The following is a 24,598-nucleotide window of genomic DNA, read 5'->3' as shown; positions in this document are numbered from 1 at the left end:
AGATTGAATGCTGAATGACTTCGATGGGACTGTGATCAGAAATACAGACCAGCATCTACCTTCACAGTGGGTTCATCCAGACTTACCGTTAGTGAATTCATCGTAACATAGCTAGGTGGGACAACCATATGTCACAGTAAGTCAATTCTTTTCTCAATAAAGTAGTTATGAGCAAAGTCGTCGACAGTAAGTAATGATATTATCTGCTACTCAGTCTGACCAGACGACGACAGAATCCGAGGGCAGTTGGTCACCGTGGAGACAGTTGGGTGGTCATTCAGAGAACAGAATCCGAGGGCAGTTGGTCACCATGGAGACAGTTGGGTGGTCATTCAGAGAACAGAATCCGAGGGCAGTTGGTCACCATGGAGACAGTTGGGTGGTCATTCAGAGAACAAATTCAGAGGCAGTTGGGCACCATGGAAACAGTTGATTTGTCATTCAGAGAACAAATTCAGAGGCAGTTGGGCACCATGGAAACAGTTGGGTGGTCATTCAGAGAACAGAATCCGAGGGCAGTTGGTCACCATGGAGACAGTTGGGTGGTCATTCAGAGAACAGAATCAGAGGGCAGTTGGTCACTGTGGAGACCGTCGGGTGGTCATTCAGAGAACAGAATCCGAGGGCAGTTGGTCACCATGGAGACAGTTGGGTGGTCATTCAGAGAACAGAATCCGAGGGCAGTTGGTCACCATGGAGACAGTTGGGTGGTCATTCAGAGAACAGAATCCGAGGGCAGTTGGTCACTGTGGAGACAGTTGGGTGGTCATTCAGAGAACAGAATCCGAGGGCAGTTGGTCACCATGGAGACAGTTGGGTGGTCATTCAGAGAACAGATCCGAGGGCAATTGGTCACCATGGAGACAGTTGGGTGGTCATTCAGAGAACAGAATCCGAGGGCAGTTTGTCACCATGGAAACAGTTGGGTGGTCATTCAGAGAACAGAATCCGAGGGCAGTTGGTCACCGTGGAGACAGTTGGGTGGTCATTCAGAGAACAGATCCGAGGGCAATTGGTCACCATGGAGACAGTTGGGTGGTCATTCAGAGAACAGATCCGAGGGCAGTTGGTCACCATGGAAACAGTTGATTTGTCATTCAGAGAACAAATTCAGAGGCAGTTGGGCACCATGGAAACAGTTGATTTGTCATTTAGAGAACAGACGCCGACGGCAGAACGGAATGGTTGTAGTGTCAGAGCGTGCTACATCTCAGTCACACACACAGACTGTAGATCCAACGAGCGTAGACTTTATTAAAACCATACCTACAGTTACAATCTGAAGAATTACAAAAGTTATTTTCACATAAAAACACATTTATAAGACAGAGACAGATTAAAAGTGAAATGCTACATATGATAAGATGATTGAGAGTATGTGATATTGATAGACACAGCTCTGGCTGAAATGTGTTTATTCAAGTGTACAGAGTACCAGACAGACGATCCGTCTTAACAAAACAGAAAACAGATATGAGGGCCAGTGGGGGGGGGGGGGCTGGCTGGCTGGCTGGCTGGTTTGGTTGGTTGGGTGAGTGAGTGAGTGGGTTGGTTGGGTGGGGGGGGGGGGTGTCTCTACAGGTTAAGACCTAGAAGTGGGAGTAATGATGTCACTACAATAAGTGAACTTGGACACACACACACATCACTGTCCTCCCTCTAGTCTAGTGGAACCAACTTAATGTCTAGTGGAACCAACTTGATGTCTAGTGGAACCAACTTAATGTCTAGTGGAACCAACTTAATGTCTAGTGGAACCAACTTAATGTCTAGTGGAACCAACTTAATGTCTAGTGGAACCAACTTAATGTCTAGTGATGGTCATGGTTGTCTAACAGTTTACCTACATACACAACCCTATTTCTAAATGGACAGAGTCCCCCCTTAACTTCCTATATGCTGCTCCCTCTGCTGGAGAAATAAATAATTACAGTCTAAAACATGGAGGGAGAAGTACGTGGGAGAGGTGATGTGAGCACTCTACAGATGGGGGAGTCTTTAAGAGAGAAGGGGACACGGGTGAGGCTGACGAGATGAGGGTACAGGTGGGGGAGAGTTCACAACAGGGAGCGAGAGAGACGGTTCGAGGAGGGGACAGGGTTGATGTGGGACATACAGGGACAGTTGCGGCTGGATTGTCGGTGAAGATCATCCCATTATCTCCAGGCCTCTCAGAGACAAACAGTAACAGTCTGTACTCAGTCAGTCTGTACTCAGTCAGTCTGTACTCAGTCAGTCTGTACTCAGTCAGACTGTTCCAGTGTCAGTCTGTACTCAGTCAGTCTGTACTCAGTCAGTCTGTACTCAGTCAGTCTGTACTCAGTCAGTCTGTACTCAGTCAGTCTGTACTCAGTCAGTCTGTACTCAGTCAGTCTGTTCCAGTAACAGTCTGTTCCAGTAACAGTCTGTACTCAGTCAGTCTGTACTCAGTCAGTCTGTTCCAGTGTCAGTCTGTACTCAATCAGTCTGTACTCAGTCAGTCTGTACTCAGTCAGTCTGTACTCAATCAGTCTGTACTCAGTCAGTCTGTACTCAGTCAGTCTGTACTCAGTCAGTCTGTTCCAGTGTCAGTCTGTACTCAATCAGTCTGTACTCAATCAGTCTGTACTCAGTCAGTCTGTACTCAATCAGTCTGTACTCAATCAGTCTGTACTCAATCAGTCTGTACTCAGTCAGTCTGTTCCAGTAACAGTCTGTACTCAGTCAGTCTTTGTTCTCAGCCTCTCAGTCCATACCAGGAGCTTCTTACAGGTCCTCCATGTATCCCAGGGTGCACTGCAGTCCTAAAAGGCACTTTGGTAACAGAGTCTCTCTCTCCTCATGACACACCTGCTGCCCCTGCTTAGAGGTCCAGCTCATAGGCACAGGTGTGTGTGTGGCGGGGGTCGTTACTGGAATGTTCTGAAGACTTTGTGGGTTCTATGGCTGGTGGTCTATCCCCTATGGAACATACACAGACAATTAGATAACTGCACACACACTCTTACACACGTAGGAACTTTAGATAATGTCTCACCTTGTCTGGCCCCATTATCAGACATCTCTAAAGAGCTGAGAGAGGGAGAGAGAGAGGGATTGAGAGAGAGAGAGAGAGGGATTGAGGGAGGAAAAGGAGGGAGGGAGAGAAAGAGGGGGAGTAGAGAGCGAGGGGGTGGAGAGAGAGAGGGGGTAGAGAGAGAGAGAGAGAGAGGGAGGGATTAATTCATTTAGACTGGCTGACATGAACTCTGTCATGTGTAATGGTGAGTGCTAACAGTCATGTCTAACACAGTCAGTGTTCTGTATGGATTCAACATCCTGTGCTTACATTCAACCAGGACACAGACAAGCTTACGGCACGAAGAGACAACACAACAATATATGATCACTATACCCAACATGTGTGTGTGTGTGTGTGTGTGTGTGTGTGTGTGTGTGTGTGTGTGTGTGGGGATTGCGATGAGCGTAATCAGGGTTAATCAGAGTCCAGAGGTTATCCATCCTGACCACATGGTCGACTCCACCCCCCTCCTGACCACACACGCACTGCATCATGGGACTCAGGACAGGGCTTGGAGTGGCTGTGTCAACATGGAGGTCTCTGATAGGCCCACGACTGTGGATTGGCCCCTGTGATTGGAGGATTGACTCACGCCAAGCGGGTCGGCGGTGAAAGCTGCAACGCTGTTCCGCATCTCATTCTCGCTGCCGCGCAACGGAATCAACGCCACATTACCATGACGCGTATCCGCCGGCAACGCACGGGTCACACGTGTTTGTACTGCATCCGCTGGCCACACGTTACCATCATACTGAGAGGGGAGAGAGAGAAGTGAGAGAGAGAGAAAGAACAGCAAGAGACAAAGAGAAAGAGAAGTGAGAGAGAGAGAAAGAACAGCGAGAGACAAAGAGAAAGAGAAGTGACAGAGAGAGAGAACAGCGAGAGACAAAGAGAAAGAGAAGTGAGAGAGAGAAAGAACAGCGAGAGACAAAGAGAAAGAGAAGTGAGAGAGAGAGAAAGAACAGCGAGAGACAAAGAGAAAGAGAAGTGAGAGAGAGAAAGAACAGCGAGAGACAAAGAGAAAGAGAAGTGAGAGAGAGAGAAAGAACAGCGAGAGACAAAGAGAAAGAGAAGTGAGAGAGAGAGAAAGAACAGCGAGAGACAAAGAGAAAGAGAAGTGAGAGAGAGAAAGAACAGCGAGAGACAAAGAGAAAGAGAAGTGAGAGAGAGAGAAAGAACAGCGAGAGACAAAGAGAAAGAGAAGTGAGAGAGAGAGAAAGAACAGCGAGAGACAAAGAGAAAGAGAAGTGAGAGAGAGAGAGAAAGAACAGCAAGAGACAAAGAGAAAGAGAAGTGAGAGAGAGAGAAAGAACAGCGAGAGACAAAGAGAAAGAGAAGTGAGAGAGAGAAAGAACAGCAAGAGACAAAGAGAAAGAGAAGTGAGAGAGAGAGAAAGAACAGCGAGAGACAAAGAGAAAGAGAAGTGAGAGAGAGAAAGAACAGCGAGAGACAAAGAGAAAGAGAAGTGAGAGAGAGAGAAAGAACAGCGAGAGACAAAGAGAAAGAGAAGTGAGAGAGAGAGAAAGAACAGCGAGAGACAAAGAGAAAGAGAAGTGAGAGAGAGAGAAAGAACAGCGAGAGACAAAGAGAAAGAGAAGTGAGAGAGAGAAAGAACAGCGAGAGACAAAGAGAAAGAGAAGTGAGAGAGAGAGAAAGAACAGCGAGAGACAAAGAGAAAGAGAAGTGAGAGAGAGAGAAAGAACAGCGAGAGACAAAGAGAAAGAGAGAGAGCAAATTATACTCTGACCTTAATTCAGAAAGAATCATAATAACCAGTGTGGCAGACAGAACAGTGAATCATAATAACCAGTGTAACAGACAGAACAGTGTGGCAGACAGAACAGTGTGGCAGACAGAACAGTGTGACAGACAGAACAGTGTAACAGACAGAACAGTGTGACAGACAGAACAGTGTGGCAGACAGAACAGTGTGACAGACAGAACAGTGTGACAGACAGAACAGTGAATCATAATAACCTGTGTGACAGACAGAACAGTGTGGCAGACAGAACAGTGTGACAGACAGAACAGTGAATCATAATAACCAGTGTGGCAGACAGAACAGTGAATCATAATAACCAGTGTGGCAGACAGAACAGTGAATCATAATAACCAGTGTAACAGACAGAACAGTGTGACAGACAGAACAGTGTGGCAGACAGAACAATGAATCATAATAACCAGTGTGACAGACAGAACAGTGAATCATAATAACCAGTGTGGCAGACAGAACAGTGAATCATAATAACCAGTGTAACAGACAGAACAGTGTGACAGACAGAACAGTGTGGCAGACAGAACAATGAATCATAATAACCAGTGTGACAGACAGAACAGTGAATCATAATAACCAGTGTGACAGACAGAATAGTGTGACAGACAGAACAGTGAATCATAATAACCAGTGTGGCAGACAGAACAGTGAATCATAATAACCAGTGTAACAGACAGAACAGTGTGACAGACAGAACAGTGTGACAGACAGAACAGTGAATCATAATAACCAGTGTGACAGACAGAACAGTGAATCATAATTATCAGTGTGGCAGACAGAACAGTGTGACAGACAGAACAGTGAAGCATAATAACCAGTGTGACAGTATGTGTCCTCTCACCTGGATAGTGAGGAAGGTGGAGAACCACTCCCTCATCTCTGTCTGAGTGTCACAACACAGATACCTACAGAGGGAGAGAGTGAGACAGGAGAAAGAGAGGAGTGAAAGAAAGAAAGAAACAAAGAAACAAAGAAAGAAACAAAGAAAGAAAGAAGAGAACAGATGAGCTCCTGCCTTTTTCGGCGTGTTTTCAGGAAGGACATACAGAATACTACCCTCTACAACATAACTTTCACTATGTCACCAGGACACATACAGAATACTACCCTCTACAACACAACCTTCACTATGTCACCAGGATATATACAGGATACTACCCTCTACAACATAACCTTCACTATGTCACCAGGATATATACAGGATACTACCCTCCACAACATAACCTTCACTATGTCATATACAGGATACTACCCTCCACAACATAACCTTCACTATGTCACCAGGACATATACAGGATATTACCCTCCACAACATAACCTTCACTATGTCACCAGGACATATACAGGATACTGCCCTCCACAACATAACCTTCACTATGCCACCAGGACATATACAGGATACTACCCTCCACAACATAACCTTCACTATGTCATATACAGGATACTACCCTCCACAACATAACCTTCACTATGTCACCAGGACATATACAGGATACTACCCTCCACAGCATAACCTTCACTATGTCACAAGGACATATACAGGATACTACCCTCCACAACATAACCTTCACTATGTCACCAGGACATATACAGGATACTACCCTCCACAACATAACCTTCACTATGTCACCAGGACATATACAGGATACTACCCTCCACAACATAACCTTCACTATGTCACCAGGACATATACAGGATACTACCCTCCACAGCATAACCTTCACTATGTCATATACAGGATACTACCCTCCACAACATAACCTTCACTATGTCACCAGGACATATATAGGATACTACCCTCCACAGCATAACCTTCACTATGTCACCAGGACATATACAGGATACTACCCTCCACAACATAACCTTCACTATGTCACCAGGACATATACAGGATACTACCTTCTACAACATAACCTTCACTATGTCACCAGGACATATACAGGATACTACCCTCCACAGCATAACCTTCACTATGTCACCAGGACATATACAGGATACTACCCTCCACAGCATAACCTTCACTATGTCACCAGGACATATACAGGATACTACCCTCCACAGCATAACCTTCACTATGTCACCAGGACATATACAGGATACTACCCTCCACAACATAACCTTCACTATGTCACCAGGACATATACAGGATACTACCCTCCACAGCATAACCTTCACTATGTCACAAGGACATATACAGGATACTACCCTCCACAACATAACCTTCACTATGTCACCAGGACATATACAGGATACTACCCTCCACAACATAACCTTCACTATGTCACCAGGACATATACAGGATACTACCCTCCACAACATAACCTTCACTATGTCACCAGGACATATACAGGATACTACCCTCCACAGCATAACCTTCACTATGTCATATACAGGATACTACCCTCCACAACATAACCTTCACTATGTCACCAGGACATATATAGGATACTACCCTCCACAGCATAACCTTCACTATGTCACCAGGACATATACAGGATACTACCCTCCACAACATAACCTTCACTATGTCACCAGGACATATACAGGATACTGCCCTCCACAACATAACCTTCACTATGCCACCAGGACATATACAGGATACTACCCTCCACAACATAACCTTCACTATGTCATATACAGGATACTACCCTCCACAACATAACCTTCACTATGTCACCAGGACATATACAGGATACTACCCTCCACAGCATAACCTTCACTATGTCACAAGGACATATACAGGATACTACCCTCCACAACATAACCTTCACTATGTCACCAGGACATATACAGGATACTACCCTCCACAACATAACCTTCACTATGTCACCAGGACATATACAGGATACTACCCTCCACAACATAACCTTCACTATGTCACCAGGACATATACAGGATACTACCCTCCACAGCATAACCTTCACTATGTCATATACAGGATACTACCCTCCACAACATAACCTTCACTATGTCATATACAGGATACTACCCTCCACAACATAACCTTCACTATGTCACCAGGACATATACAGGATATTACCCTCCACAACATAACCTTCACTATGTCACCAGGACATATACAGGATACTGCCCTCCACAACATAACCTTCACTATGCCACCAGGACATATACAGGATACTACCCTCCACAACATAACCTTCACTATCTCATATACAGGATACTACCCTCCACAACATAACCTTCACTATGTCACCAGGACATATACAGGATACTACCCTCCACAGCATAACCTTCACTATGTCACAAGGACATATACAGGATACTACCCTCCACAACATAACCTTCACTATGTCACCAGGACATATACAGGATACTACCCTCCACAACATAACCTTCACTATGTCACCAGGACATATACAGGATACTACCCTCCACAACATAACCTTCACTATGTCACCAGGACATATACAGGATACTACCCTCCACAGCATAACCTTCACTATGTCATATACAGGATACTACCCTCCACAACATAACCTTCACTATGTCACCAGGACATATATAGGATACTACCCTCCACAGCATAACCTTCACTATGTCACCAGGACATATACAGGATACTACCCTCCACAACATAACCTTCACTATGTCACCAGGACATATACAGGATACTACCTTCTACAACATAACCTTCACTATGTCACCAGGACATATACAGGATACTACCCTCCACAGCATAACCTTCACTATGTCACCAGGACATATACAGGATACTACCCTCCACAGCATAACCTTCACTATGTCACCAGGACATATACAGGATACTACCCTCCACAGCATAACCTTCACTATGTCACCAGGACATATACAGGATACTACCCTCCACAACATAACCTTCACTATGTCACCAGGACATATACAGGATACTACCCTCCACAGCATAACCTTCACTATGTCACAAGGACATATACAGGATACTACCCTCCACAACATAACCTTCACTATGTCACCAGGACATATACAGGATACTACCCTCCACAACATAACCTTCACTATGTCACCAGGACATATACAGGATACTACCCTCCACAACATAACCTTCACTATGTCACCAGGACATATACAGGATACTACCCTCCACAGCATAACCTTCACTATGTCATATACAGGATACTACCCTCCACAACATAACCTTCACTATGTCACCAGGACATATATAGGATACTACCCTCCACAGCATAACCTTCACTATGTCACCAGGACATATACAGGATACTACCCTCCACAACATAACCTTCACTATGTCACCAGGACATATACAGGATACTGCCCTCCACAACATAACCTTCACTATGCCACCAGGACATATACAGGATACTACCCTCCACAACATAACCTTCACTATGTCATATACAGGATACTACCCTCCACAACATAACCTTCACTATGTCACCAGGACATATACAGGATACTACCCTCCACAGCATAACCTTCACTATGTCACAAGGACATATACAGGATACTACCCTCCACAACATAACCTTCACTATGTCACCAGGACATATACAGGATACTACCCTCCACAACATAACCTTCACTATGTCACCAGGACATATACAGGATACTACCCTCCACAACATAACCTTCACTATGTCACCAGGACATATACAGGATACTACCCTCCACAGCATAACCTTCACTATGTCATATACAGGATACTACCCTCCACAACATAACCTTCACTATGTCACCAGGACATATATAGGATACTACCCTCCACAGCATAACCTTCACTATGTCACCAGGACATATACAGGATACTACCCTCCACAACATAACCTTCACTATGTCACCAGGACATATACAGGATACTACCTTCTACAACATAACCTTCACTATGTCACCAGGACATATACAGGATACTACCCTCCACAGCATAACCTTCACTATGTCACCAGGACATATACAGGATACTACCCTCCACAGCATAACCTTCACTATGTCACCAGGACATATACAGGATACTACCCTCCACAGCATAACCTTCACTATGTCACCAGGACATATACAGGATACTACCCTCCACAACATAACCTTCACTATGTCACCAGGACATATACAGGATACTACCCTCCACAGCATAACCTTCACTATGTCACAAGGACATATACAGGATACTACCCTCCACAACATAACCTTCACTATGTCACCAGGACATATACAGGATACTACCCTCCACAACATAACCTTCACTATGTCACCAGGACATATACAGGATACTACCCTCCACAACATAACCTTCACTATGTCACCAGGACATATACAGGATACTACCCTCCACAGCATAACCTTCACTATGTCATATACAGGATACTACCCTCCACAACATAACCTTCACTATGTCACCAGGACATATATAGGATACTACCCTCCACAGCATAACCTTCACTATGTCACCAGGACATATACAGGATACTGCCCTCCACAACATAACCTTCACTATGCCACCAGGACATATACAGGATACTACCCTCCACAACATAACCTTCACTATGTCATATACAGGATACTACCCTCCACAACATAACCTTCACTATGTCACCAGGACATATACAGGATACCCTCCACAGCATAACCTTCACTATGTCACATATACAGGATACTACCCTCCACAACATAACCTTCACTATGTCACCAGGACATATACAGGATACTACCCTCCACAACATAACCTTCACTATGTCACCAGGACATATACAGGATACTACCCTCCACAACATAACCTTCACTATGTCACCAGGACATATACAGGATACTACCCTCCACAGCATAACCTTCACTATGTCATATACAGGATACTACCCTCCACAACATAACCTTCACTATGTCACCAGGACATATATAGGATACTACCCTCCACAGCATAACCTTCACTATGTCACCAGGACATATACAGGATACTACCCTCCACAGCATAACCTTCACTATGTCACCAGGACATATACAGGATACTACCCTCCACAACATAACCTTCACTATGTCACCAGGACATATACAGGATACTACCCTCCACAACATAACCTTCACTATGTCACCAGGACACATACAGGATACTACCCTCCACAACATAACCTTCACTATGTCACCAGGACATATACAGGATACTACCCTCCACAACATAACCTTCACTATGTCACCAGGACATATACAGGATACTACCCTCCACAACATAACCTTCACTATGTCACCAGGACATATACAGGATACTACCCTCCACAACATAACCTTCACTATGTCACCAGGACATATACAGGATACTACCCTCCACAACATAACCTTCACTATGTCACCAGGACATATACAGGATACTACCCTCCACAACATAACCCACTATGTCAGGACATATACAGGATAACATAACCTTCACTATGTCACCAGGACATATACAGGATACTACCCTCCACAGCATAACCTTCACTATGTCACCAGGACATATACAGGATACTACCCTCCACAGCATAACCTTCACTATGTCACCAGGACATATACAGGATACTACCCTCCACAACATAACCTTCACTATGTCACCAGGACATATACAGGATACTACCCTCCACAGCATAACCTTCACTATGTCACCAGGACATATACAGGATACTACCCTCCACAACATAACCTTCACTATGTCACCAGGACATATACAGGATACTACCCTCCACAACATAACCTTCACTATGTCACCAGGACATATACAGGATACTACCCTCCACAACATAACCTTCACTATGTCACCAGGACATATACAGGATACTACCCTCCACAACATAACCTTCACTATGTCACCAGGACATATACAGGATACTACCCTCCACAGCATAACCTTCACTCCAAATCAAAACTCCAAACCTACAACCTGATTTTGGATGGAATGACCTGGAAGGATTCCTACTACCAAAGATTCTTATTTCAAAGCTATACAGCAAATGATCTGTCAAAACACCATCCAACCTGGAACTGACAAAGTCATGTTTAGTCTGAAGCAATTTTTTATTTTCAAAAGCCAAGAAGAAAGATATATTACAATGAAATATTTTACTTTATAAGGACTGAATGCTAAATTAATGCTACCGAGCTTGATAGACAGAATGGATACAACTTCAATTAGCATGGAGGTGTGAAGTGAGAGGTGTCAAAGCCCTTGAGCATAACAATGGCAGGAGAGTTTCACAGCCCCCCTCCCCCCCATCCCAAATGCAGAGGCCTTTGAAGCCCCCACCCGCTGTTCAGAAGTAATTCAAATTCAGTACTCTCTGTATGTAAAAATGGTAAGGCACAAAAAGAGCACAAAATGAAGCTACTTATGGAAAATTGGTGAGTTGGTGGTTGAAGATATCCCTCTAGTGGTGTGGGGGCTGTGCTTTGGCAAAGTGGGTGGGGTTATATCCTGCCTGTTTGGCCTTGTCCGGGGGTATCGTCGGACGGGGCCACAGTGTCTCCTGACCCCTCCTGTCTCAGCCTCCAGTATTTATGTTGCAGTAGTTTATGTGTTGGGGGGCTAGGGTCAGTTTGTTATATCTGGAGTACTTCTCCTGTCTTATCCGGTGTCCTGTGTGAATTTAAGTATGCTCTCTCTAATTCTCTCTTTCTTTCTCTCTCTCGGAGGACCTGAGCCCTAGGACCATGCCTCAGGACTACCTGTCCTTGCTGTCCCCAGTCCACCTGGTCATGCTGCTGCTCCAGTTTCAACTGTTCTGCCTGCGGCTATGGAACCCTGACCTGTTCACCAGACATGCCACCTTGGCCCCCGGACCTGCTGTTTTCTACTCTCTTTCTCTACCACACTTGCTGTCTTTAACTCTGAATGATCGGCTATGAAAAGACAACTGACATTTACTCCTGAGTTGCTGACCTGTTGCACCCTCTACAACCACTGTGATTATTATTATTTGACCCTGCTGGTCATCTATGAGCGTTTGAACATCTTGGCCATGTTCTGTTATAATCTCCACCCGGCACAGCCAGAAAAGGAATGGCCACCCCTCAGAGCCTGGTTCCTCTCTAGGTTTCTTCCTGGGTTTTGGCCTTTCTAGGGAGTTTTTCCTAGCCACCGTGCTTCTACACCTGCATTGCTTGCTGTTTGGGGTTTTAGGCTGGGTTTCTGTACAGCACTTTGAGATATCAGCTGATGTACAAAGAACTAAATAAATACATTTGATTTGATAAATAGAGAAACAACTCTGCATCTCTGCCCAGCCTGGTAAGAGGGGTCAAAAGGTTGTTCAGCATCCCAGTAGCTCTGTAAGAGGGGTCAAAAGGTTGTTCAGCATCCCCAGTAGCTCTGTAAGAGGGGTCAAAAGGTTGTTCAGCATCCCAGTAGCTCTGTAAGAGGGGTCAAAAGGTTGTTCAGCATCCCCAGTAGCTCTGTAAGAGGGGTCAAAAGGTTGTTCAGCATCCCCAGTAGCTCTGTAAGAGGGCTCAAAAGGTTGTTCAGCATCCCCAGTAGCTCTGTAAGAGGGGTCAAAAGGTTGTTCAGCATCCCCAGTAGCTCTGTAAGAGGGGTCAAAAGGTTGTTCAGCATCCCCAGTAGCTCTGTAAGAGGGGTCAAAAGGTTGTTCAGCATCCCCAGTAGCTCTGTAAGAGGGGTCAAAAGGTTGTTCAGCATCCCCAGTAGCTCTGTAAGAGGGGCAAAAAAGGTTGTTCAGTAGCTCTGTAAGAGGGGTCAAAAGGTTGTTCAGCATCCCCATTAGCTCTGTAAGAGGGGCCAAAAGGTTGTTCAGTAGCTCTGTAAGAGGGATCAAAAGGTTGTTCAGCATCCCCAGTAGCTCTGTAAGAGGGGCCAAAAGGTTGTTCAGTAGCTCTGTAAGAGGGATCAAAAGGTTGTTCAGCATCCCCAGTAGCTCTGTAAGAGGGGCCAAAAGGTTGTTCATCATCCCCAGTAGCTCTGTAAGAGGGGCCAAAAGGTTGTTCAGCATCCCCAGTAGCTCTGTAAGAGGGGTCAAAAGGTTGTTCAGCATCCCCAGTAGCTCTGTAAGAGGGGCCAAAAGGTTGTTCAGCATCCCCAGTAGCTCTGTAAGAGGGGCCAAAAGGTTGTTCAGCATCCCCAGTAGCTCTGTAAGAGGGGCCAAAAGGTTGTTCATCATCTCCAGTAGCTCTGTAAGAGGGGTCAAAATGTTGTTCAGCATCCCCAGTAGCTCTGTAAGAGGGGTCAAAAGGTTGTTCAGCATCCCCAGTAGCTCTGTAAGAGGGGTCAAAAGGTTGTTCAGCATCCCCAGTAGCTCTGTAAGAGGGGTCAAAAGGTTGTTCAGCATCCCCAGTAGCTCTGTAAGAGGGGTCAAAGGTTGTTCAGCATCCCCAGTAGCTCTGTAAGAGGGGTCAAAGGTTGTTCAGCATCCCCAGTAGCTCTGTAAGAAGGGTCAAAGATTGTTCAGCATCCCCAGTAGCTCTGTAAGAGGGGTCAAAAGGTTGTTCAGCATCCCCAGTAGCTCTGTAAGAGGGGTCAAAAGGTTGTTCAGCATCCCCAGTAGCTCTGTAAGAGGGGTCAAAAGGTTGTTCAGCATCCCCAGTAGCTCTGTAAGAGGGGCCAAAAGGTTGTTCAGCATCCCCAGTAGCTCTGTAAGAGGGGTCAAAAGGTTGTTCAGCATCCCCAGTAGCTCTGTAAGAGGGGTCAAAAGGTTGTTCAGCATCCCCAGTAGCTCTGTAAGAGGGGTCAAAAGGTTGTTCAGCATCCCCAGTAGCTCTGTAAGAGGGGTCAAAAGGTTGTTCAGCATCCCCAGTAGCTCTGTAAGAGGGGTCAAAAGGTTGTTCAGCATCCCCAGTAGCTCTGTAAGAGGGGTCAAAAGGTTGTTCAGCATCCCCAGTAGCTCTGTAAGAGGGGTCAAAAGGTTGTTCAGCATCCCCAGTAGCTCTGTAAGAGGGGTCAAAAGGTTGTTCAGCATCCCCAGTAGCTCTGTAAGAGGGTCAAAGGTTGTTCAGCATCCCCAGTAGCTCTGTAAGAGGGGTCAAAAGGTTGTTCAGCATCCCCAGTAACTCTGTAAGAGGGGTCAAAAGGTTGTTCAGCATCCCCAGTAGCTCTGTAAGAGGGATCAAAAGGTTGTTCAGCATCCCCAGTAGCTCTGTAAGAGGGGTCAAAGGTTGTTCAGCATCCCCAGTAGCTCTGTAAGAGGGGCCAAAAGGTTGTTCAGCATCCCCAGTAGCTCTGTAAGAGGAGAGAGGGTGTTATCCACTGCTGACCGGCTCTCCAGGCACCAACGCATGAGTCTGAAGCCATAGAGTGGCCAAACTCTTGTTTCTAAAAATGAATTCAAAGGCATTAATAAGTCATTTTTCATTTCATTTGATGTAAGTCACAGCCTAATCACAGCCTGTATATAGACTATAATGATTTAATACAAGGTAATGTTATTTAAATGCTGAGGGCTTTATGTCCCTACCAGCCTAGTGTGTCACACTCGCTAATGCTTCACAATGTATTTCTTTGTAGGCTCTAGCCTTGAAATAATTGAAATAATATAACCTAAATAATTCATTTCTGTTCCTTCTTAGTCTCCCTGTCTGGCTCCTGACCTATTTAGAGAGTTTATATGCTGTTTAATATGACATGTAGCCTGAAATGTGAAATCTGAAATGATGAGTGGTAGGAAAGGACTTGATGGAGAGATGCACAACCCTCCATGAGCGATGAGTGAGATTTACAACTCTGCTCACATGCTCTACTCCCAACTTCCCCTCTCTCACACACCCGCACAAGCACACTAAGACACACACAGTGCCTGGCGATAGAACCCTGAAGATAGAACCCTGGCGATAGAACCCTGGCAATAGAGCCCTGGCAATAGAGCCCTGGGCGTCAACACTTTCTCTCTCCCACACTCTCCCTCTCTTTCTCTCCCTCTCTTTCTCTCCCTCTCTTTCTCTTTGTCTCTCTCAACTGCGCGACTTTTCTGCCTGTTGTTGCTGATGGCTTGACCCAGCAGCACACAGGTGTGTGTGTGTGTGGGGGGGGGGTGACCTTTCCACTCATGATCTCTTAGTAAAAGTATTTATCTTCAACTCAAACCTCTTTTTTATTTATTTATCTGAAACATACAATATAGTTGCAGTGAAGTCGCTCAACAACTATACCACATCAGTCATCCAACAAACTCCCATTCAGAGAGACACACAGAAGCATCCAGCATCCTGCTCAGGGGCACGTTGACAGATCTCCCACCAGGCCAAAAAACATGAACCCGAACCCTCCAAGATCCCCCCACAGTTCCCCAATAGCTGTCCCTCAACCATCCGAGACCCCTCCCCCCACTCCCACCCTCAACCATCCGAGACCACTCCCCCCCACTCCCTCCCTCAACCATCCGAGACCCCTCCCCCCCACACCCACCCTCAACCATCCGAGACCACTCCCACCCTCAACCATCCGAGACCACCCCCCATTCCCACCCTCAACCTTCCGAGACCACTCCCCCCCCACTCCCACCCTCAACCATCCGAGACCACTCCCCCACTCCCACCCTCAACCATCCGAGACCACCCCCCCACTCCCACCCTCAACCATCCGAGACCACTCCCCCCACCCTCAACCATTCGAGACCACTCCCCCACCCTCAACCATCCGAGACCACTCCCCCCACCCTCAACCATCCGAGACCACTCCCCTCCACTCCCACCCTCAACCATCCGAGACCACTCCCCCACCCTCAACCATCCGAGACCACTCCCACTCCACTCCCACCCTCAACCATCCGAGACCACTCCTCCCCCACTCCCACCCTCAACCATCCGAGACCACTCCTCCCCCACTCCCACCCTCAACCATCTGAGACCACTCCCCCCACTCCCACCCTCAACCATCCGAGACCACTCCCACCCTCATCCATCCGAGACCACTCCCCCCACTCCCACCCTCAACCATCCGAGACCACTCCCACCCTCAACCATCCGAGACCACTCCCCCCTCAACCATCCGAGACCACTCCCACCCTCAACCATCCGAGACCATTCCCCCTCAACCATCCGAGACCACTCCCCCTCAACCATCCGAGACCACTCCCCCTCAACCATCTGAGACCACTCCCCCTCAACCATCTGAGACCACTCCCCCTCAACCATCCGAGACCACTCCCCCCCTCAACCATCCGAGACCACTCCCCCCTCAACCATCTGAGACCACTCCCCCTCAACCATCTGAGACCACTCCCCCTCAACCATCCGAGACCACTCCCCCTCAACCATCCGAGACCACTCCCCCTCAACCATCCGAGACCACTCCCCCTCAACCATCCGAGACCACTCCCCCTCAACCATCCGAGACCACTCCCACCCTCATCCATCCGAGACCACTCCCCCCACTCCCACCCTCAACCATCTGAGACCACTCCCCCCTCAACCATCTGAGACCACTCCCCCTCAACCATCCGAGACCACTCCCCCTCAACCATCCGAGACCACTCCCCCTCAACCATCCGAGACCACTCCCCCTCAACCATCCGAGACCACTCCCCCTCAACCATCCGAGACCACTCCCCCTCAACCATCCGAGACCACTCCCCCTCAACCATCCGAGACCACTCCCCCTCAACCATCCGAGACCACTCCCCCTCAACCATCCGAGACCACTCCCCCTCAACCATCCGAGACCACTCCCCCTCAACCATCCGAGACCACTCCCCCTCAACCATCCGAGACCACTCCCCCTCAACCATCCGAGACCACCCCCTCAACCATCCGAGACCACTCCCCCCTCAACCATCCGAGACCACTCCCCCTCAACCATCCGAGACCACTCCCCCTCAACCATCCGAGACCACTCCCCCTCAACCATCTGAGACCACTCCCCCTCAACCATCCGAGACCACTCCCCCTCAACCATCCGAGACCACTCCCCCTCAACCATCCGAGACCACTCCCCCTCAACCATCCGAGACCACTCCCCCTCAACCATCTGAGACCACTCCCCCTCAACCATCTGAGACCACTCCCCCTCAACCATCTGAGACCACTCCCCCCTCAACCATCTGAGACCACTCCCCCTCAACCATCCGAGACCACTCCCCCCCTCAACCATCCGAGACCACTCCCTATGATATTTAACGTAATTTCAATCTAATCGAATAGAATCTACAGATTGCGTGTTGAAGATAAATACTTTTACTAAGAGTATTGGTATATTAGTAATTGACTAACCCGGTCTCTTCAGAGCTCCTAACAGTACTATTTCCAGAGTCAATTTTAGATCAATGCTATGCATTTTCAGCCATTCCTGAACCTGAGACCAGAAACAGGCTACCTGAGGACAACACCAAAACAAATGGTCTATTGATTCTGTATCCTCACAACAAAATCTGCAGAGCTTCGATGATTTTATGCCCCAAATATTCATCATTTTGTTGGTGGCAAGAATTCAATATAATAATTTTAGCTGAAAAGCATGAAGTCTTGAATCTTGCGTTGTTTTATATATCAACTCATACACCCTGTACCCTGGAATCGGTACATCAAAAATCTCTTCCCAACTATTTTGCAATCTGTATGGCACAGTTGTCAACATCCTGGTCCTCAAATGAAACTGGGCTATTTCTATTCCTAGTTTTATCCTTTGGGCAGACAAGTTCCCTTTATGCTAGTTTTTCTATTGCCACCTGCCTCCTCCAGTTTTGATCCTTTATATTGGGCAGACAGACCAGTTCCCTACCTCCCAGACCAGTTCGATCCTTTATATTGGGCAGACAGACCAGTTCCCTACCTCCCCCAGGTGCCACCTGCCTCCTCCATTTTTGGGGCAATGCTGTAATCAATTAGTTGTACTCTTGGATTGAGCAGACCTAACGTACAATTCTGATAACTCCATGAAGGACATAACTCTACCATTACAATTGACAATATCATTTAAGAACAACATTCCCTTTTCAAACATCTTTCCCATAAATACAGGTATTTTATCAACCAGCACATTTGAGTTCAGCCATAATATTTAATGTAATATTTGTTCTCTCTCTTCAGGGGGATGAAATTGAAATTGTAGCCTTCATCCTCTTTCTATCTCGCATCATACCCCCACTGCTGACATCATACCCCCACTGCTGACATCATACCCCCACTGCTGACATCATACCCCCACTGCTGACATCACACCCCCACTGCTGACATCACACCCCACTGCTGACATCATACCCCACTGCTGACATCATACCCCCACTGCTGACATCACACCCCACTGCTGACATCACACCCCACTGCTGACATCATACCCCACTGCTGACATCATACCCCCACTGCTGACATCACACCCCACTGCTGACATCATACCCCACTGCTGACATCATACCCCCACTGCTGACATCATACCCCCACTGCTGACATCATACCCCACTGCTGACATCATACCCCCACTGCTGACATCACACCCACTGCTGACATCACACCCCCACTGCTGACATCACTGCTGACATCACACCCCACTGCTGACATCATACCCCACTGCTGACACCCCCACTGCTGACATCACACCCCCACTGCTGACATCATACCCCACTGCTGACATCACACCCCCACTGCTGACATCATACCCCCACTGCTGACATCATACCCCCACTGCTGACATCCCACCCCCACTGCTGACATCATACCCCCACTGCTGACATCACACCCCCACTGCTGACATCACACCCCCACTGCTGACATCACACCCCCACTGCTGACATCACACCCCACTGCTGACATCACACCCCCACTGCTGACATCACACCCCACTGCTGACATCATACCCCAACTGCTGACATCACACCTCCACTGCTGACATCATACCCCCACTGCTGACATCACACCCCCACTGCTGACATCACACCCCACTGCTGACATCATACCCCCACTACTGACATCTGTTCCCTGGTGTAGCTCAGTAATTCTAGAGAAATACAGGACATGCTGTGTAGCACACACACACACACACACACACACACACACACACACACACACACACACACACACACACAGGAGACACACACATTCAGGGACTCACCATTGCTGCCTCTCTGGCTTCTCCTGTTTTTCACTTCCATTGATCACAGTCAGACCCCAACTACAGAGAGAGAGAGATAGGAAACATCACAGTCAGACCCCGACTACAGAGAGATAGATAGAGAGAGATAGGAAACATTAACTTCTTATGGCTGCAGGGGCAGTATTGAGTAGCTTGGATGAAAAGGTGCCCAGAGTAAACTGCCAGCTCCTCAGTCTCAGTTGCTAATATATGCATATTATTAAGATCATCAAAGGTAAACGATTAATTTGATTGCTTTTCTGATTTTCGTGACCAAGCTACTTGATGCTAAGTGTACATAATGTTTTGTCGAGCGATCGATAAACTTACACAAACACTTGGATTGCTTTCCCTGTAAAGCATATTTTCCAAATCTGACACGACAGGTGGATTAACAAAAGGCTAAACTGTGTTTTCCTATATTGCACTTGTGATTTCATGAATATAAATATTTTTAGTAATATTGTTTGAATGTGGCGCTATGCAATTCAGCGGTTGTTGATGACAATTATCCTGTTAACGGGATTGCAGCCATAACAAGTTAACCTGTTGAGTGTAGGGGGCAGTATTTTGAAGTTTGGATGAAAAACGTACCCAAATGAAACTGCCTATTTCTCAGGCCTAGAATCTAGAATATGCACATAATTGTCAGATTAGGGCAGAAAACACTCTAAAGTTTCCAAAACTGTCAAAATATTGTCTGTGAGTATAACAGAACTGATATTGCAGGTGAAAACCTGATGAAAATCCAACGAGGAAGTAACTAAGAGAAACAAATCTCCCTGTTCCATTGCATGCCTTCCCTCCATTTAAAGGGATATCAACCAGATTCCTTTCCCTATGGCTTCCACATGGTGTGAACAGTCTTTAGACATAGTTTCAGGCTTTTATTCTGAAAAATGAGCGAGAAGAATCACATCGCGTCAGTGGATGGCTGGGTGCCAGCAGAGTTTTGCATGCGCAACAGCTTGGAGCAGACATTTTCTCTCTCGCTCCTATTGAAAAAGCTATGGTCCAGTTGAAATATTATCGATTAGTTAATGTAAAAACAACCTGAGGATTGATTATAAAAAACATTTGACATGTTTCTACAAACTTTACGGATACTATTTGGAATTTTCGTCTGTCCAGTCGTGACCGCTCGAGTCTGTGGATTTCTGAACAAAACACGCCAAACAAATGGAGGTATTTTGGATATAAAAATCATCTTTATGGAACAAAAGGAACATTTATTGTGTAACTGGGAGTCTCATGAGTGCAAACATCCAAAGATCATCAAAGGTAAGCGATTCATTTGATTGCTTTTCTGACTTTCGTGACCAATCTACTTTGCTGCTAGCTGTTTGTAATGTTTTGTCTGCTGAGAGAGATGTCCTTACATAAACGCTTGGTATGCTTTTGCTGTAAAGTTTTTTTTAAATCTGACACGCCAGGTGGATTAACAACAAGCCAAGCTGTGTTTTGCTATATTGCACTTGTGATTTCATGAAAATTTAATATTTTTAGTAATTTAATTTGAATTTGAGGCTCTGCAATTCATCGGGTGTGTGGCGAAAATGATCCCGCTAATGGGATGGGTGCACCAAGATTAAGTGAGTGGAGATTTAGCAGCAGACAGACAGACAAAGGAGATGGTATAGGACTGTCCTGCCTTCTCTACTGTCAGCTACTGTTCTCTAGTCACTAAAAAACAGGACTGTGGAGTGAGACTGCTCTATAACAGTCTCTCTTTCTCAGAGAGAGGGAGAGGGGAAAGACAAGGAGAGGGTGAGACACAGGGAGAGGTGTTCTGACCAGTTGGGTGGTCATGGGACAGGCAGGAGGAGAGGACAGAGAGGTGCTCTGACCAGGCAGGAGGAGATGACAGAGAGGTGTTCTGATCAGGCAGGAGGAGAGAAAAGAGAGAGGTGTTCTGACCTGGCAGGAGGAGAGAACAGAGAGAGGTGTTCTGACCAGGCAGGTAGGAGATAACAGAGAGAGGTGTTCTGACCAGGCAGGAGGAGAGAACAGAGAGGTGTTCTGACCAGGCAGGAGGAGAGAACAGAGAGGTGTTCTGACCAGGCAGGAGGAGAGAACAGAGAGGTGACCTGTCCAGGCAGGAGGAGAGAACAGAGAGGTGTTCTGACCAGGCAGGAGGAGAGAACAGAGAGGTGTTCTGACCAGGCAGGAGGAGAGAACAGAGAGGTGTTCTGACCAGGCAGGAGGAGAGAACAGAGAGGTAACCTGACCAGGCAGGAGGAGAGAACAGAGAGGTGACCTGACCAGGCAGGAGGAGAGAACAGAGAGGTGACCTGTCCAGGCAGGAGGAGAGAACAGAGAGGTAACCTGACCAGGCAGGAGGAGAGAACAGAGAGGTGACCTGACCAGGCAGGAGGAGAGAACAGAGAGGTGACCTGACCAGGCAGGAGGAGAGAACAGAGAGGTGACCTGACCAGGCAAGAGGAGAGAACAGAGAGGTGACCTGACCAGGCAGGAGGAGAGAACAGAGAGGTGTTCTGACCAGGCAAGAGGAGAGAACAGAGAGGTGACCTGACCAGGCAGGAGGAGAGGACAGAGAGGTGACCTGACCAGGCAGGAGGAGAGGACAGAGAGGTGACCTGACCAGGCAAGAGGAGAGAACAGAGAGGTGCCCTGACCAGGCAAGAGGAGAGAACAGAGAGGTGACCTGTCCAGGCAGGAGGAGAGGACAGAGAGGTGACCTGATCAGGCAGGAGGAGAGGACAGAGAGGTGTCCTGATCAGGCAGGAGGAGAGGACAGAGAGGTGACCTGACCAGGCAGGAGGAGAGGACAGAGAGGTGTTCTGACCAGGTGGGTGGTCGTAGTTTCTTCTTGATGCCTAGATAGACCCTCAGGTTCTTCACCTGCCATTCCCTCTCTGGACGATTACTCTACAGGGACACAAAACAAACAGATTAGATGTTTTTGTGTGTGTGTGTGTTTTTGTGTGTGTGTGTTTTTGTGTGTGTGTGTTTTTGTGTGTGTGTGTGTGTGTGTGTGTGTGTGTTTTTGTGTTTGTGTGTGTGTTTTTGTGTTTGTGTGTGTGTTTTTTCTGTGTGTGTGTGTGTGTGTGTGTTTTTGTGTGTGTGTGTGTGTGTCTCTTACCCGCACTTCCTTGTACATCCTGAGGGAGGCAGTGCTCAGGATGAAGTAGCGGTCGTGGAAGCTGCCGGTATTCAGTCCCAATCCCAGAATGCTCCTCTCCTCCCGGAACTTCACCATCCCGTGCTTGGACACATCCACTTTACTGGCTATGGGGGGACAAGATGTACCAAATCAGAAACAGCATAGGGGTAATAGCAGAGCTAAGAAGTCAATTAAATTGTGTGTGTGTGTGCTGAGAACGTTGATATATGTATTTTGTTTTCAATGGGAGTGAACAGACTGTTTTGCAGCACAGACTGGAATATGTTCTGAGATTCCTCCAATGGCATTGAGGAGTACACCTAATCTCGTCGGATGTGGCAGGGCTTGCAAACCATTACAGACTACAAAGGGAAGCACAGCCGAGAGCTGCCCAGTTTCACGATGTGCAACCAGAGGGAAAAAAACTCTGGACCACCTTTACTCCACACACAGAGACGCATACAAAGCTCTCCCTCACCCTCCATTTCACAAATCTGACCATAATTCTATCTTCCTGATTCCTGCTTACAAACAAAAATGTAATCAGGAAGCACCAGTGACTCGGTCAATAAAAAAGTGGTCAGATGAAGCAGATGCTAAGATACAGCACTGTTTTGCTAGCAGGGACTGGAATATGTTCCGGGATTCCTGCCCAGTGACACGAGCCTACCAGACGAGCTAAACCACTTCTATGCTCGCTTCGAGGAAAATAACACTGAAACATGCATGAGAGCACCAGCTGTACCGGAAGACTTGTGATACCTCTCCCCACAGTCGATGTGAGTAAGACCTTTAGACAGGTCAACATTCACATGGCCGCATGGCCAGATGGATTACCAGGACGTGTACTGCGAGCATGCGCTGACCAACTAGCAAGTGTCTTCACTGACATTTTCAACCTCTCCCTGTCCGAGTCTGTAATACCAACATGTTTTAAGCAGACCACCATAGTCCCTGTGCCCAATAATTCTAAGGTAACCTGCCTAAATGACTACCAACCCATAGTACTCACATCTGTAGCCATGAAGTGCTTTCAAAGGCTGGTCAAGGCTCACATCCACACACTCATCCCAGAAACCCTCCAATTTGCATACCACCCCAACAGATCCACAGATGATGCAGTCTCTATTGCACTCCACACTGCCCTTTCCCAACTGGACAAAAGGAACACCTACAGTATGTGAGAATGATTTTCATTGACTTCAGCTCAGCTTTCAACACCATAGTACCCTCAAAGCTCATCACTGAGCTAAGGACCCTGGGACTAAACACCTCCCTCTGCAACTGGATCCTGGACTTCCTGACGGGCCGTACCCAGGTGGTAAGGGTAGGTAACAACACATCTGCCACGCCGCTCCTCAACATGGGGGCCCCTCAGGGGTGTGTGCTCTGCCCCCTCCTATACTCCTTGTTCACTCATGATTGAATGGCCAGGCACGACTCCAACACTATCATTAAGTTTGCCGACGACACAACAGTGGTAGGCCTGATCACCGACAACGACGAGACAGCCTATAGGGAGGAGATCAGAGACCTGGCCGTGTGGTGCCAGGACAACAACCTCTCCCTCAATGTGATCAAGACAAAGGAGATGATTGTGGACTGTGGAAAATAGGACAGAGCACGCCCCCATCGACAGGCTGCAGTGGAGCAGGTTGAGAGTTT

At 47.0% G+C, this 24,598-nt stretch overlaps 1 protein-coding gene across 1 annotated transcript in view; it reads right to left on the bottom strand.

Annotated features, from left to right (window-relative positions):
- Positions 1-1,228: 1,228 nt before the first annotated feature.
- The window catches only part of LOC115123184 (arf-GAP with Rho-GAP domain, ANK repeat and PH domain-containing protein 1-like), a 145,174-nt gene continuing 121,804 nt past the window's right edge, over positions 1,229-24,598 (bottom strand). Inside the window, 7 exon segments of the mRNA XM_065000523.1 lie at positions 1,229-2,940; positions 3,017-3,051; positions 3,633-3,791; positions 5,656-5,719; positions 19,789-19,848; positions 22,616-22,698; positions 22,913-23,058. Of these exon segments, the coding sequence (XP_064856595.1) occupies positions 3,034-3,051; positions 3,633-3,791; positions 5,656-5,719; positions 19,789-19,848; positions 22,616-22,698; positions 22,913-23,058 (530 nt within the window). The 3' untranslated portion in view covers positions 1,229-2,940; positions 3,017-3,033.

Source organism: Oncorhynchus nerka, linkage group LG14 (genome assembly GCF_034236695.1).
Source record: "Oncorhynchus nerka isolate Pitt River linkage group LG14, Oner_Uvic_2.0, whole genome shotgun sequence".
NCBI classification, from domain to species: Eukaryota; Metazoa; Chordata; class Actinopteri; order Salmoniformes; family Salmonidae; genus Oncorhynchus; species Oncorhynchus nerka.
This window is presented reverse-complemented; position numbering and strand designations above follow the sequence as displayed.